The sequence below is a fragment of the Corvus moneduloides genome, chromosome 20 (genome assembly GCF_009650955.1).
Source record: "Corvus moneduloides isolate bCorMon1 chromosome 20, bCorMon1.pri, whole genome shotgun sequence".
Taxonomy (NCBI): Eukaryota; Metazoa; Chordata; class Aves; order Passeriformes; family Corvidae; genus Corvus; species Corvus moneduloides.
Window position 1 is genome coordinate 7,865,229 of NC_045495.1, and position 16,293 is coordinate 7,881,521.

Consider the following 16,293-nt stretch of genomic DNA (forward strand, 5'->3'; position numbering starts at 1 on the left):
CTCCTTTTAAGCTTGGGAACAGGGCTGGGAGGTGATGATGGAGCAGGAGCCAAGGGTGTCTCCAGGTCACTGCAAGTTTTTGAGGGTAAAAAAAGGAGGAAGGTAGCAATGTGTGTCCCTTGTTAAAACAAGAGAGAAACGTGTGATTTTTCCATGTTCTTCCAGGAGCAGATTTGATCTTACCAACACTTGAGGGGCTCATAGTAAGGGCAGGACTGGATCATCATGGCTTTGATCTTGTCCTCTTCCGCAGCATTGGCCTCAGCCAGATTGGGGGTCTGTGTGACAGGGAAGGGTTGGACACACACGTGAAGAACACGTCTGAGCCCGCACAGCCAAAGACAAGAGCCCCCACAGAGCCCCGGAGAGATCAGCCTCTCGAGGTTTTGCTTTCACGGATCTTCCTTCCCAAAAGCAACCAATCCAGCGATTAATAAATGGGTGTTTCATTGACACAGTGTTTTTCTGTACAGGAACATGACCCAGATCCACTGCTCTGGAAGCATTTCCATCAACATTTACAGAGACATTTACAGACACTTGACCAATGTGTTTGAACCCAAACGGTTTACAAAACACAACAAAACCCCACCAAAACATGTCTAGGAGTAGACCCAAATTCAAATATGGCACTTTTTACAAAGTCATAACAATACCAAAAACACTTACAACATCTGCAATCAAACAAAGGAGATTGTGTTGTCCACTGTCCCCAGACCCCAATTTGTGAACAAGTGCAGCAGCCAAGGAATGGATCTATAGCTGTCATGGCCAGAAATTCAAAATTCAAGCCTCGCAAGTGTCCTTGTTCCAGAAATGCTTGTTTTGGCTGCTGCAAACCTCCCTGAAATGTCCATAACTTACAGCCAGTTCAATTCCTCTGTACACATTAGTACAACACAAACTGTTACTTTCCAGTGCAAAAGTGATGATACAAAAAATGGGAAACAGGTGCTGAAGTGCTGCTGCTTTTGGTCTTGAAGAGGGGTAATGCTGCAACATTACGTTGGGGATGATAAGGTGGCTCCCCTTTCTTCCCAACCTGGGAACTTCTCTTTTTGGGATAGCATCACAACATACATGCATTTTAAACTTACAATGAACACCTTAAATTACTAAAAAGACAGTTTTGAACACATTACCATAATTATCCAGATGTAGATCACAGTGTAAGATTTAAAAAGACTAAGTAAAGGATTTTTTTTTTTTTAAGTATTTGACAGAGAATATCTCTATACCTTGATGAGCTGGGCCAGAGAAAGAGGGGCAGAAAAGTCAGCAACCTGTTAATAAAAGAATTAAACCACATTCAAGTTCAATGTCCAGAACATTAATACAAGGCTGCACTGTTTAGAATGAAGTGCAGTGTGTAGGATGAGGTGTGAGGCTGGAGTTTCACGTACTGCCTTGGATGTTCCCCTCACTGGCTCATTTTGTTTCCTGGCTGAAGAAATAGAGGATCAGAACTTAAAATGAAGCACTTGGACCCAGCCTCAAGCAGTGAAAACAGAAAAGAACACCTGAACATCAAACCGTTATGTTCTGATAGTTCAGTGAAGGTGGAAATTTATTTGTCTTCATAAACTCTTCTCTCTTGGTACCTTCAATGAAACTAAAACAAAACCCCAAAATCTCATTCCTTCGGTGTCACCAGTTACACAGAGTGTAGTTTCTAAACCAGAAGGGTGACAGTGTTGATGCTCAGGAGTGCAGGTTTCTTTCAGTGAAAAATAATTCCTCCTCTGCCAAAGCAATACCAGAACTGTCAGCAGCTCTGTCTCCAGAACAGTGTTTCTCTGAAGGAGCCCAAGCCCTGTGGTCAGATCTTTGCCATCCTTAGCCACGACAGGGCCAAAGTGGCCAGTGTGTTACAGATGCTACAGTGACTACAAATAGTGATAGAAAGGTCGCCTGGAAGCCTTTCCTAGGGGTTGGTGCAATTTAGGTGCTCTGTGGGGAAAAAAAAGAAGAGTCTTAATTGGCACAATTTCCTTTCAGGTGATCTTGAAAATGCAACAGTATTTTGGGAGCTATTTATTCCACTTGCAAACTTGCTGAGATTCCACATACTCAGTGATCTGTGTCTGATTCAAGTCCTCGGGAATCAGACACGCAGCCCCTGTGACAGCAGATCCTCATCCCTCCCACACATCGGCCTCTCTGCCAGATATTTCTGCCGTGTTTCCAGCTGGAGGGACAGAAAGCTCCTCTGCCTGAGTAACTGCCATCGCTGCAACTGCAGAGCCACTATCTCGTGATCATCACACACAGGAACTGATGGGATCTGAATGCTACCAGCATCCATCCTCTCATTGCAGGGCAGCACCACAACACCATGCGAGGTGCCATCCAGCCTGAAAGGGAGGATGCCATGACAGGGCAGCATGAAGCATCCATATTCCCATTAACCCCAAACCAAAGCCATGTGTAGAAGCACAATTCTTGGTCTATCTTCTCCCGACAGCGTGCAAAAGCCCCAAATTTGGGGTGCAAGATACCTGCCAGATACCCCACAGTCTCCAAACGCACCTCCCCCAGTGCAAGAAAGTCAAATACTGACAACCAGGCTCTTCTCAGATGGGAACATATTAAAAGTTTATTTCTAATAATATGTAATTGTTACAGGAGGTACCTGTCATTACTATAAAGCCAATAAAAGCAAAGGCATACAAGCTGGAGTCTCCTCATGCGGAGGAAACAGGATCGGTGACTTGGCTCTCAGCCCAGTCACCCCAAGAGCAAAACCAAGAGAGTCACCTTAGGATTTACCAGTGTTGGAGTTTGAACCTCACATCCCTGCGAACCTAAAAATGTGCTTTGGAGTAGATACATTAAAAAAATGTACCCCATGAAAAAAGAAATTAACGGCAGCTTTGACCAGATACAGTCCAAGTGCCTCTGTAAACCCAAATCCATAAAAGAAGTTCACACCCTGACGTTCCTCACAGGGAATCCAGTGCTTCGTGGATACTCACATAGCTCGAGCTGGGACTCTCTTCACAATCAACTGAGATATTCTTTGGGATCTGGGCATCATCAGAGTATTCTGAGAACAACACAAACACAGAAAAAGTATGAGTCAGTTGGGAAGAATGGATATTGACATGGAATTACATGGCATGTCAGAGAATCCCTTTAGAGCTGTAAAAGCCAGTTTGATATGTACCATTGCGCTTTCTTGCCCTGGCTTTTGTCCCCAGGGCAGAGCATGGCTCCCACAGCCTGTGGCACTGCATGCTGCTCTGCGCCGATGCTGCCGGGCAGCCCCGGGGCCTGGGCCCAGACCCCACTCACCTTCGCTGGTCTCAGCTTTGAGGATCTGCAGGTCACAGTTGGCCGCCTTCAGCCTCTCGCGGGCCATGCTCTGGCGCTTGAGCTCACCAAGGAGATGCTGTGGCCACGGAACGTGACCACGTCGTAGCTCAGCTTGGAGGAGAACTTGTAGTGGACACCCGACATGGCCCTGCGGTCCCAGCTCGGCCTCCGCTCCCTCGGCACACACTGGCTCCCAGACGTGACCTGGCTGGGGTGACCTGGGCACCTCTTCCTCGGTGTGCTGCCCAAGGGGATCCGGGACAAACCCGCACTGGCTGCCACGAGTGCTGATGGAATATCGAGCACTGGGCACCCACCCACTACACTGTGACCTCGTGATGCGGTGCCGTGCAGCCACAGAACCTCTAGAGCTCTTCTCAAAAGGACCATCTAACCATTCCACAGCCACCTGCCAAGAGAGGCTGGGACTGTTTGATGGAGAAGGAGTTTAAACAGTGCTCCAGGCAAGCACCTGGGAGATAGCGCCAACCGCAGCTCTGCAAGTCCAAAGCAGCTGTTTCTACCCACTCTGCGAATAGCATGCGTGGTATAGAGTATTCCTTCTGGTCCAGATCACAAACCACTGGACTAAGACCACTTCAGAGTCCCATTTTGGAGAGTTTTGTGTTTTTCTTTGAGATTTTTGTTGGTTTGGTTCGTTGTTTTTTTCCCCTGCTGAGCAGACTAGCTCATTTTGTCCAAGAGTCAGAATGTTACAGGGAAAGCAAAAGCACTCGAGAAAGCTGAGTTCTGGAGTTTGCAGTTCTTCCACAACATTGTGAGAACATCTATTACAAAAGACAGGTCAAGAAATTCAGATGAAATAAAAGCATGCAAATTTCAATTCTTAATACTGGATTTTGGAAGGGAATTAATTCTTCTGTACTGAAGGTGCCTCTCTAGTAAGTACAGAAGAGGACATACCTTCCCCCTTTTTAGAATAGGTCCCAACCATCCATTTTGCCTTCCCAGCATCATAAAAAAATACCATTTACATCATTTTTTTCTTCTGATGGTTAAAATCACAGCCTAGAATACTGTGGGGCAGTACAGACCGTGCTGCCTGCTCTGCCTCAGCAGTCAATGGTGTGTTTCTGTCTGGAGTTCAACAGCCTCATTCCTCCTTTGGACTCTGGTGCCGATTGCTCAGGGCCATTGACCAGGGCAGGCTTTCCATCTGCTGGTTTGCTCAGCAGTGCTGCACTGCTGCACGCTGGGGCAGCCAGGAAGGGCAGAGGCTTTAGGAAATCCCTTCCCAAGGCCAGCTGACGCTCAGGAAGTTCTCTGCTAGTGGACGTGCTGTGGCATCTACATCACCTGGCAAGGTCTCCAACATTTCCTGCATTCATCTTAGTTTCTGCTCCGCAGGAGAGAGTTGGCAAGCACTGGGTTTGAATAGCCTAGGCTATTGGACCATCATGTCATTTTTGTCACCATGGGCTTTGTCAGATACCTGCATAGTGACCATGGCTGCCAGTGATGGGTCACTATCTCCATGCTCATTAACAGGACAGGGATGAAAGTGAACAGTTGCAAGCTGGAGGGAAATAGCAACTTGCATTTATTAAATGTTTTGGCACATGCCAGCTCAGCTCTTACAGCACCTTCTGCCTTCTAGTAGTACTGGGGTTTCACATGAATCTTTAGTGTCATGCTTGGTTTTCACCTGCAAACACTGTCATGTGTTGTTTTCTGCATCAGGAGCTCTTGTCTCTGTAAAACCAGCAGCTGCTTTCTGAGTCTTTTGCTTTGTAGTTAATGATAATATTTTGTAGTTTCTCTCTTTCTCTCCCTCTCTGTTTTGGAGACCTGAACAATCTGATATCTTGAAGATGCACCAGGTGTGTATTCCTCTACCCAAGAATACAATATAGAAGAGAGGCAGAAGAGTGTCCTCGGGACACACATACAAATGCCATGTCCCAGGCAGTCCCAGCCATGTTTGGCAGTGGTGCTTCTGTAGCCTTGGGCTGGCTCAGTTCTTCCTGCTCAAATGTTGGGCTTGCACATTCCTTGCTGGGTTCTGCCCCACACCTTTGGCTGGTGTGAGGTCAGTGTGGCTGGCTAGAGTGTGGCCTTCCACCTTACCTGGTCCCATGGCAACCCAGGCACCCGGGTTCCACCTTGGAACCCTGCCTTTGTCCAGGCAAGTCAGGCACTTGGGTGCTAGGTTTGGGGTCATGGAGTGGTGGTCAGTGGCCCTGATGCTGATGTTAGTCCCCTGGCACCCTAGAAACCGTGGCTTTTGGCTGTGGGTCCTGATGTCCTGCCTTCCTGAGGTGCACCCCTGCCTGCTCTGCTTTGGGCCCCCCATTCAGCGGGCACGGCTTTGCCGTGACATTACTGGGGCCTCTGTCAATGACCCCAGACATAAAAAATGCCATGAGGCCCTTGTTGAGGCTGCTAAACCACTTGCCTCCATCACTGTAGGTATGTCTTGGGACCCTAGGGACACCAAACCCAACAGAGATCCTACCCAAGGACCTCTGTCCTGAGTGGTCCCTCCTTTCCACCAGGGACATCCATCCCAAAGGGGATCCCCACCCTGAACAGCACCCCAGAGCCTTCTGGGGTTTCCTGTTTCAACCAAGGCCGTCACACTGACACTGAGCAGGATCCCAGGAAGTTGGGGATCCTGGGGACCCACCCCAGACAAGCATCCTTGGGACTCACAACCATGCCAAGGTCTTCTCAGTCCTGATTTGGCCCCTGGAGACCTTGGGGAACTCCAAACCTGCCTGGAACCCTGAGAATCACCCAACAGTGACCAAGGACACACTGGGGACCCCTTGACCCTACCTAGGACCTTAGGAATCCACAGGGACACCTGACCTTTCCCAGTATTCCTTAAACCTTGATCAGGACTCCAGGAACCCGCAGAAATTCCCAGAATTTACTGGATCTTCCCATCCCTGAAACTCCAACTCTAACCCTGTACTGATTCTGATGTCCCTGTACTGATTACAGGGTCAGGACAGCGTGAGGAACTTCGGGACATCATCATGGATGCTATGTATTTTATAGAGGACCAAAAGGACAAGAGTGAGCAGAATGAGGGACATGAGACACGGGGCAAGAGGGATAGGATGTGGAGGCCTTGAAGGACGATGGGGTGGAGGTGAAATACAGGATATATGAAGGTCTGGGAGCTGTAAAGGGATATTTGGGGAATCCTGAGGGTATATGGGTTTCAAGGTGTACAGCTTCTTGGGGAATTTGAGGGGATATTTGGGGATATATCTGACTTCAGGAGGGATATATGGAATCAAAGTGAGTTGTACAAGGGATCTGTGGGGTCTGGGAAAGGTTTATGGGGACCAGGGGGAGGACACATTGTCTTACCTGGACATTTGGGGCACCCCAGAACCCCTGAACAAGTCTCTGCAGGAAGCTGTCAACACTATCTGGACAAAGCTGAGCCTGCTGGGGAAAGGTACGGGACCACCCCGGGAATCTCTGTCCTAGAGAAACTCCCAGCGACCCCATCTAGACTGGACAAAGGCTGAATCCTGACAGCTCATTGACAAGGATGTGGGTCCCCAATGATGCCCAGTCTAACACTGCTTCCTCCCCCACCAGTTCCAGCCTGCATCCCACCCTGCGGTGAGTGCCCATCCCTCTTGTCCTCTGCTGTCTTTTAGTACATGTCCCAGTTCCCTGGGACCACCAAGTCTCTCTTTCTCAGGATTCCAGCCAGCTGCCCGAGTCTTCCAGTGTGCTACCTGCCGCTTCGTGGACTGTCAGTTTGCCCTGGACTGCCCAGGTATGGGGCCATGAGACTGTTGTGTTAAGGGTAAGGAACTCTTCCTCAACTTCCCCCCATTCTTAGGTTATTTTTGTACTACTTTTTATGTTTCAGTGGCACTTGAGTGACTCCAGTCACACTTTTGGTACTGATTGAGGCCAAATTGTCTCACTTTGCTTTTGAAGGTCTAGGCTAGAAAGATGCAGACTATGTGCTCAGCAAGGGGTGGTCATACATTGGGGGCAGGTAGCTTTTAGGATGGAGGTGTGCTCAGTATTATAATGAGATTATAGTGAGCAAAGTTGATCCAAAAGACAGGATTTCACCACAAAAATCTCTGGGGACTCCCTGCATTTCTTACCAATGGTCCCATGCTGAGGGCACCTGCCCAAGTGTTCACGTGCCCATCCCTGCAGCCAGCACAGGAGCACCCTCACCTCTGCCAGTGCATGTGCAGACGTGAGCTCATGAGCCTGTCAATGCTCCCAGTGCAGGACCTGTGGACCTACACAGATGAAACCATCGTGCTGCGCTGCAACGTGCCCTTCCCCATCCCCACTGGCCTGCCCATCACCTGGATGTTTGCCCCAAATGTGAGTTGCACGTGGGCTTGCAAGGGTGTGAATAGACATTCTGAGGGGGACTGTTGCAGGTACAGGGACTGCTGCCACAGCAGCTCCTGTGCTAGAAGTAGCAGCTGTGTAAGCACACACAGGATGCTCCCTTAGGTGAAGGGTGCATGAGTAGCAGGCAGATCTGCATTCGCAGATCCATGTGTGCATGCATAGAATCATAAAATCACAGGATGGTTTGGGTTGAAAAGGACTTTAAAGCTCATGTAATTCCAATCCCCTGGAAGGTGTGCAGGGACACCTTCCACTAGACCAGGCTGCTCGAAGCCCCAACCAACCTGGCCTTGGACACTTCCAGGGATGCAGGGGCAGCCACAGCTTCTCTGGGCACCCTGTGCCAGGGTGTCATGGGGAGAGTGGAAGCTTCAGACAAAATTTATTAAAGAAGCCCTGCTGCTGAGTCTGAGGGTCAGAAAGAATTCCTTTGCATATTTAAACTCTTTCAGAGAGATGGGTTCAGATGAAGGTAAATTCTTCCTTAGCCTCAGAATCTGGCAATAGTTTAAATTTTAGGGATAATTTTGGCCCACAAGTCCTAATGATGGCAAATCAGATATATTCATAAAAATGAATTATTTAATAACAAAATGAACAGGAAAAATATAACAGATGAAATATCTTAATCAGAATTACTTACTACACAGTATAAAACTAAAAGAACTACTAGTACATTACAGCATAACATAGAACAGTGCACTATATCAAGGTATCTATATTAAAGCTAGCAAAAGAAATAGTATTGAATAGGAGCCAAGTGTAACTTACCACTAAAATGACAATAATGTACACAGATTCGTTCACTTAACCCCTGGGGGATTAACTGGGAAATAGGTGTCCCTATTCATGGGAGAAACTCCACACATTTCCAGGAAAATGTATAGAAGCTTTCTACTTTGCAGAAGTTTGCTGTGGCTTTTACAGTTGCAAAGTGACTTACTGTCAGTCAGAAATCCAGCTTATCTTCCCCATCTCACTTCGACAGTAAGATGTTTATTGGCAGATGGGAGATGCCAGACCAGTGTTAAACCCATGGTGCAAAAATAACTCATTACAAGATACACTGTCCTGTTTGAGTTAGCCGACTGGCTAACAAAAAACAGATAAGCTCTTGTGGGGGATGAGATGCTCTGCTGCGCAGGGCCTCACCACACTCCCAGGGAAGAAGTTCTTCCTGCATGTGCAGGAAGTGACTTTTGTGTACATTCTGGTTGTGCATCCCTGGGTGCACACCCGTGTCGGATGGGAGGTGTGTGCACCTGCACCAGCAAGGGGTACAAGAAGCATTAAGGGGACGTGTCAAGCATGTTCAGGACACAGGTGCCTTTGTATGCACGGGTGCTGTTCCGTGTTCCTGGGGGTCCGGGCGGTGCTGATGTGTCCCCCCACACCCCAGCTGCGCACACAGGACATGACACTGTTCAAGGAGCTGAAGGGGAATCCAGAGAAGCCCTTCAGCCTGACCATTGAGGAACCTGCTCTGGGAACCATTGCCTGTCACCTGGGGGAACTTTCCAAGCCTATTATCCGCAAGTTCTTCTACCTCAATGGTGAGCCCAAACACCTGAGTGCCCTGGGGGCAGGGAGCAGCATGGGGCAGAGTGGGATCTGGGATGCTTGGGTCCACAGGAAGAGGGTGAGCAGGGTGCCAGGACGCCTGGCCTCATGGTGGACAGGTGGATTAGAGCATGTGTTCCCTGGTGCCTGACTCCTCTGGGAGCATGTGGGGTGGAGCAGGGACCCCCAGATGCCTGGGTTGCTGGGAACAGCAAGGTCTGTGGCTGGAGCAAGAGCTGCAGGGGCAGCTGGTTCCTGGCTGCAGGGCCCCCTGACCTGAGGGGCTGCATCCCCACAGTGTCAGAGGGAAGTGTGGAGGAAGAGAAAGGACTCCAGGCTGTGTTCAGCACTGTGCTGCACTGGCTCGATGACAAGACCCCCCTGCCCCACATACCAACCATGGGACTGGCTCTGGCTGTCAGCTCCATGGCATTCGTTCTGCTGCTGGTGTGAGTACTCCTGACCTGGTGAGCTGTACTCTGAAAATCCCCATGCTTCAAGGGCTCTTCATAGACCAGCATGGGACTCCCAGTCCCCTCCGGATTTTCAGTCCCTTGGGATTCCCTGCAAGTACAAGGGGACCCAGGTATCCAAGGGTGGGCCAAAGACTGCCAGGACTCCTAAATTCACAGGACGCTCCATGTCTCCTGGGACTCCCTTTGTCCTCTGGCCCATTCCAGGATCTCCCTATTGCACTCCAGGCTGCCTTTATTTCCCTCAGATGCCCTAATTGCCCCTGAAACCCTCCAACTTTCCCCTGTTTTCCCTAGAACCCTCACTGTCCCTTTGAGGGCACCAGTTACGCCAGTTGCCCCCAGGATCCCGTAACTTCACTCTTATGCCCGTTAGTTGCTCTGAAGACCCCCCAGTTGTCCCTTGAGCCCTCCAAATGCCCCATGTGTCCCTGTTCCCCCCACATACACCCTAATGGGAATATAGGGTGTCCTCCCTGCTCCCCCTCTTTCTTCATTCCTCCTTCTGTCTCCCAGGGCCATCTGGCAATGCCTCTGTGTCCGCCTGACATCCCACAGATGTGGATATCAGGGTAGCTCAGAGGATTCCAAATCCCTGGATTCAGTGTAGGGGACTTCAGCATATGGATCCACCCCAGAGGACCCAAATTTCTGCAACTGCTTTTCTTGTTTTGGGTGTTTGAATGGGAATAGTCTGAAAACAGAAATAAAGAGTTCTGAAAACCTGGATTATGCTTGTGATAGAAGTACTGGATTCTTGGGCTTGCAGACATTAAAACCAGGTAATGGGGCAGCATTTCCTTTCCCTGGGTGGACATTCCAGCTACAGTTGGAGCTGCAGAGCTGTCAGTGATGGTGATGGTGCAGGGTGGGGGAGAAGGGTAGTAACTTGCAAGGCTTCCTTCAGAGCTGCCTTAAGTTGGTCGAGAATCGATGAGACTGGTTGAGAAGTACAAGGGATGAGTCCCTTGGCTGACCTTGCCCCTGACACCAGCAAGGGCCAACAATGGAACGATGTCTGGAGCAAAGCTGGCCAAAAATTATGGTATCAAAGTGGGATCTCAGGGCAAAAAGAGGAGGGAAAAGCATCTCTGCTTGCTTGGGATCAGCAGATGGACAGTGTCTTTCCTTCTCCCCTGAAGGGATGTCTCTGGTTGAACTTCACACTTCCAACTGCATTGGAGCAGACCTGGGTGAATATATACATATAGAGAGAGAGCGAGCTAATGTTTATGTTACTATCCCTTCTGTCATAACACTCCATAGTTAGTGCATTTATCACCAAAAGTCCTGAATCTGCTTTCCTGTTCCTTCCCTAAACTACACTATTTGTGAACCTGGATTGTGTAAGTTCTTATCCAGCTGGGCCAGACCATGTTGGTAAATTGCACTATGGGGAATCTGTGACCTCGCAAGTTCCCATTGAACACAGCCAGACTTATCATGCCAGATACTGTATCAGATCTTCTACTTTTGTGCATTGCCTGTCCCTGCCATCCTTTCTGAGTGCCTTACAACCAAACTATTCTACCTTTGCATGTTTCCAAATTCCCTCTGTTCCCTCTGAGTGCTTCTCTAGAACCCCTCTTACTCATTCTCTTCACTTCCAGCTACTCTCAGATGCACTCCATTCCTATCCAGCTGCTTTCATATCCTCTTCATTCCCCTTGTTGTGCTCTCTCAGAACCCCTCTGTTGTTCTTGCACAAACAGATCATCCCCATTCTCCCCCTTGTAGACTCATGTGCCCTCCATTTCCCTCTGTGTGCACCCAGATCTCATCTGTTCCCCTCCTCGAGTACTCAGATCTCCTCTGGTCGTTTCAGCATCTCTTTGGTGCTGACTTCTCTCCCCTGGGCAAGCTCACATCCCTCTTTTTCACAACAGGTGCCCTCAGATTCCCTCTGCTGACCTTCACCGATGCTCAGATCCTGCCATCCTTCTGTGGGTGCTCAGTTCCTATGGGTTCCACCATGATATGCCTCACCCCCCTCTGTGCACGCTCAGTCCCCTCCATTTCTCCTCCATGCATGCTTAGATCCCCTCTGTACATGCTCAGATCACTGTTGCTGCCCTCCATCCACCTGTTTTCACTTCATTCCTGGGTAGACACTTGCTTTCCTCTCATCCTGCGTGGCCACTCTCCAAAACCCAGTGCCCAGAGGCCACAACTGTTTCATCTGCCTTGCAGAAACCTTTCATCAGGCCCTTCAGCTGCTTCCTTTCAGGTTGGGACTGTGTCCCACTGGGGAGTTGAGACTTCTCCTGCTTCTCCCAGACACAGATCCCTCCACCACGACTCTCTGCCTGTGTCATGCACCCCAGAACGCATCAGCTGCTTCAAACACTGTCCCACAACAGTTTGCCTACCTGAGGATCTTGGGGCTGCTCTGCTGCCCCACCCAGAGCCAGGCTGAGTTGGACTGAAGCAGATTAAACAAGAGCCCCTTGACCTAGCAGCACCAGCTGCAGTGGCGGGAGGCAGGGGCAGACCCATGTTTGCTCTCCACCTGGCTGGTGACTGTGGCATTCCAGTGTTTACTGAGCAGTACTCTTCAAAGTTAGCAAATACACTGTTCCCAGAGGAAATTCCTTCCAAGTCACTAAGCATTCACACAAGAGACCATTCCAATGATTCTTGCTGGCATGGGGATTATTTTCTTTGCAATCCAGAACCACAGGCACCTCCACCTCAGCTGGTGTTTTCTGTAGGCACAAAGGAAATCAACCTGATCTCTTCCAGCAGAAAAGGGGGGCAGGACCCACTCAGCCCGCCCAGTGCAGAGGGCACTACAAATCCCTCTGTGTGACCGGCCACTCTAGAGCTCTGCGCTCCGGAGGGCATTCCCACAGGGAGCAATGGGTGAGTACAGGGCTGGAAAGCGGGCGCTCCTTGCCACCAACGGGGAGAGCAAAGGTAGGGCAGCTCAGCAAGAGGGAGAGGCTCCATGCACTGGTCCTTGCACACTGATGGTGGATCGGGGGCACCGGTGCCCTTTAGGGGCACTTGCCACCTCTTTGAGCACCAGCTGCTCATCCCATCTTCTGGCTCACCCCAGCCAGGCCCCTGCTCCAGGGACCAGGAGGGAAACTTGGCTCAGGCAGTTGTTGGGTACTTTGCTCTGCCCAAAACTACCCAATGTTTGACTTGTCCACAGCAGATCAAGGGGAAAAGGCCAGGTTGTCTGCCCCTTTGGCAAGTTTTGCAGCTTGCAGGGAGCAGCCTGATGCTGCCCAGCATACTTGGTGCCCTCCTGCACCTCACAGGCTCGTGGTAAATGTGGTACTGGCGCCATGGGAAGGACGATCACGTTTCTTCTTTTCTTCTTGTCCCTTTCTACCAGCTCGGTGTCCTCTGCTCCTTGCTTCCCTGCTCATCTTGGCTGCGCCAGGCCACTCTGTGCATATGCAAACCCTAAACACCTTCAAGAAATCTCCCTCTACCGATTCAGAGAGTGGTCTGAAGAGAACCAGTAGGTAGCATCCTATGGGCATCCGCTGTTGTGTGCCTGTGTACAGGACCCAGCCAGCTCTGGGTAGGGCAGGACCCTGAACTGTCCCTTAGCCCTGGCAGTGCTCCAGGATGGTGGAGGCGGAGGTGTACCTAGTGCAGACTGCAGTGCTCTGTGTATGTGTGTGTGTGTGTGTGTGCACTGTGCAGGCTGGGAAGGGTGGCTTTATGCTTGAAGGGGTCATTTTTCCCCATTCCCTTAGTCACAGGCAGGGGCTAGGTGCTCTTCACCTTCCTCCCAGCACAACCCCTTTTTCAGGAGACCCAAAGGAGCCCACTAGTGACCATATTCAGTCTCTTGGACTGATATCAGCAGAGCTCAGTGAGTCTGGGGCCTATAACTGAGGCTGACTCCTTTTGGTCTTCCATATGGAAAAGGAACAGAGGGTTGAGGCCAAACCACTCTCACCTCCAGACCTCTCTGGAGCTGGTTATCCCCCAGGTGCTCTGGCCAGATGAACCTCCCTCCTGCCCAAGGTCTTGTCCTGATGCCCAGGCTTTTGTTCTATCCCCCTCTGTGCTGCCCCAGCTTGGCCCAGGGACTGCAGCGAGGTCCCAGTTCGCAGCCCCAGTGGCGTCTACATCATCCAGCCCACAGGACTGCACCCCATCATGGTGTACTGTGAGATGAGTGGGGCAGATGGGGGCTGGACCGTCATCCAGAGGAACCGGCAGGACACGGATATCACCTGGGATGAGTCTTGGAGCACCTACAAGCATGGCTTTGGGAATGTGCACACTGAGTTCTGGCTTGGCACTGAGTACATCCACCAGATCACCAAGCAGAAGATCTACCAGGTCAGGTTTGTCATCTGGGATGCCGCAAACAACATGAAGTTTGCAGACTACAACCTGTTCAGCCTGGACAACGAGTCCCAGGGCTACCGGCTGAGGCTGGGAGTGCACTCAGGGACAGCAGAGGATGCCATGGATTCAGATAATCCCAGGAAAGTGCATAACAACATGAAGTTCTCCACAAAGGATCGGGATCAGGACACTTACAAAGGGAACTGTGCCTCCCGCTATGGGGGTGGGTGGTGGTACTCGGCATGTTACTCTGTGCAGCTGAATGTCAGGGGGAGCCTGACATGGGGCAACCTGTGCCAGGGGAACTGCAGAGCCTCAGCCATCCTCATCAAACCAACTCCATACCACTAGAACTCCTTCCCCCTTCTGTCCACGCAGGGCACATGACCAGGCCAGTGCCCTGCTGGGGCCTGTTTGATGATGGGGCCCTGGGGGTGAACAGGGTTGTTCCTCGGTATAAAGAACTGCTTTGTTTTCCTCCTGTCCTGAAAAGTAGCAAAGCTCCCAGCTCTGTCTCTGGCCGTTCACCTGTGGTGGATTTTGGGGGGAATATTAGTAGAACGCATCTTTATAAACGCTGCAGTATCCAAGCATGCTCCTTCTGGGGAGAACTCTGTGCTCAGAAACCTGAGACCCTCCTGATCAGCATGGTCTTACTCTCCTTTTGCTTTGTGAGTAGAGATGTTTTCAGGAGAAAAATATCCATCATTACCAGCTAACCTGATCTAAGCTGTACTGAGGACAGGGCAGGCCACATTGTCAACACATCCTTGCTGTAGTCTGTGTTCATCCTGCAGAATAAAATCACTTTCACACCTGCATAGTGTCCTTCATTTATTTGGGAACTCCTTGCAAACTCCGTTTCCTGCCAGAAGCACGCCTGAGGCTTCTGGTGCAGTAAGAAAAAGTTTTCAAAGGAAATTTTTTTCATACAACTCGAGTGAGGAATTACAGACAAGACTTCCACTTACAGAAGAGGGTTGCATTCCAAGGTGGAGATCTTCCAAAAAGGGAATGTAGCATCGCATGGCCAACAGCAAGCAGAGGGTGCGAGGGAAGCATCAGGTCAGTTCAACCCTGCCAGCCATGACCTGGAAAGCCAGGCCAGTGTCATCCTGCCTCATTAACCTTGTGAACGCTGGGAGGGAACAGGGAGAGTGGCTAGGCAAGAAAGGAACAACAGTACTGCAAGGCCACATAGCACCACATGGTCAGTCTGTCTGGGCCAGTGTGAGAGCTGAGACAGCCTGACATGGCAGGGATCCCAGAATTTCAAGATTCTGGATCAGCTTGGGTCTATATGGACTTGCTCCAGTGTGGTGATAATTCTGTGCACTGGACAGCTCAGCCGTGGACATGGTACTTGGGATATGGTCTCCCTATGCTGAGCAGAGGGAGGATGTTGGTCTACTGGTGCTGATCAGAGCAGGAGATGTCTCACTGGCTGCACTTACAGGTTCACAGAATATTCTGAATTGGAGGGGACGCACAAGGATCATCGAGTTACAACTATTCTCTTTCCAGCAGAGACCCAGGAATGTAGCTCAGGGCTGGCTGCTGAGCGGAATGCTGTTTACCAGGGGCCCCAAGCCTTTGGCCAGCCTCTCCCCTTCTGTTAGGTTGTGCATCCAGGCTGGAGCACCAATGCCTTTTTAAACCAGCAGACGTATCTCTTAGTCCAGAAGTGCTACTCTCAAGTAAGCTCCAACTGGGAAGCCTTTCTCAACCAGCAGCACCCTCATATCTCCATCTCCCCATGCAGCAGTGCTGCCCACATGCAGGTGCCTCCAGGGCTGCCAAAGAATGCTCCTTGAGAACTCCATAGCTCCTCAGGAACAATGCACTGCCATAGTTCTGCAGGGTGCCCTGGGACCTTGGTCACAGACCTTGGCTCCGGAGTCCCATGTTGTTCAGCATTCCCAGCCACAAACCTTCCTTGAGTTCAGCTTTCCTTCCAAATACTGAGGAGAGGAACTGTGGGTTCTTTCAAGCCCCAAATTCAAACTTCCCTGTATCACAAGGGAGTTCCACAGACACATTCCGTGTCTGCAGCAGGGAATGATGGGACTGACTTACCCACATCACTCACACTCTCAGGGAGCCCAGTGCCCTTTCCACACTTAAGGTTGTGTTGGTTTCTTCCCTTTCCTAGCACAAGCAACCACCCAGCCATGGACAGAGGCAAACTATGAGTGAGGGTTTTGCATGATCAGGGCTTTGGTGGCCCTGTTGGCTAATTGTAGCCTTACAGCCACAG

The 16,293-nt window shown here is 50.3% G+C and overlaps 3 protein-coding genes across 3 annotated transcripts; 2 read left to right on the forward strand and 1 right to left on the reverse strand.

Annotated features, from left to right (window-relative positions):
* Positions 1 to 2,971: 2,971 nt before the first annotated feature.
* LOC116454138 (E3 ubiquitin-protein ligase RBBP6-like) lies at positions 2,972 to 3,459 on the reverse strand. Its single transcript, XM_032130345.1, is given in 4 exon segments — positions 2,972 to 3,004; positions 3,006 to 3,046; positions 3,295 to 3,381; positions 3,384 to 3,459. Coding segments are annotated over 4 exon segments (237 nt in total).
* Positions 3,460 to 5,495: 2,036 nt separating this feature from the next.
* SPACA6 (sperm acrosome associated 6) lies at positions 5,496 to 10,367 on the forward strand. The gene is made up of 9 exons (XM_032129554.1): positions 5,496 to 5,745; positions 6,283 to 6,357; positions 6,680 to 6,748; positions 6,895 to 6,918; positions 7,001 to 7,078; positions 7,550 to 7,653; positions 9,086 to 9,239; positions 9,545 to 9,695; positions 10,236 to 10,367. The coding sequence occupies exons 1-9, from the start codon at positions 5,496 to 5,498 to the stop codon at positions 10,327 to 10,329; spliced, it is 999 nt and encodes a 332-aa protein (XP_031985445.1). The 3' UTR covers positions 10,330 to 10,367.
* Positions 10,368 to 12,530: 2,163 nt separating this feature from the next.
* On the forward strand, positions 12,531 to 14,844 carry LOC116453989 (fibrinogen-like protein 1-like protein). Its single transcript, XM_032130039.1, has 3 exons — positions 12,531 to 12,581; positions 13,063 to 13,191; positions 13,759 to 14,844. Exons 1-3 carry the CDS (start codon positions 12,578 to 12,580, stop codon positions 14,385 to 14,387), a joined length of 762 nt encoding a protein of 253 aa, XP_031985930.1. The 5' UTR covers positions 12,531 to 12,577; the 3' UTR covers positions 14,388 to 14,844.
* Positions 14,845 to 16,293: the final 1,449 nt, after the last annotated feature.

Coding starts and splice junctions, on each gene's coding strand:
- SPACA6 (XM_032129554.1), top strand. CDS start 5,496: ATGGAGTGGTGGTCAGTGGCCCTGATGCTGATGTTAGTCCCCTGGCAC. Junction 6,749..6,894: donor GCTGAGCCTGCTGGGGAAAG/GTACGGGACCAC, acceptor CTCCCCCACCAG/TTCCAGCCTGCATCCCACCC. Junction 9,240..9,544: donor CAAGTTCTTCTACCTCAATG/GTGAGCCCAAAC, acceptor GCATCCCCACAG/TGTCAGAGGGAAGTGTGGAG.
- LOC116453989 (XM_032130039.1), top strand. Junction 13,192..13,758: donor GAGTGGTCTGAAGAGAACCA/GTAGGTAGCATC, acceptor GTGCTGCCCCAG/CTTGGCCCAGGGACTGCAGC.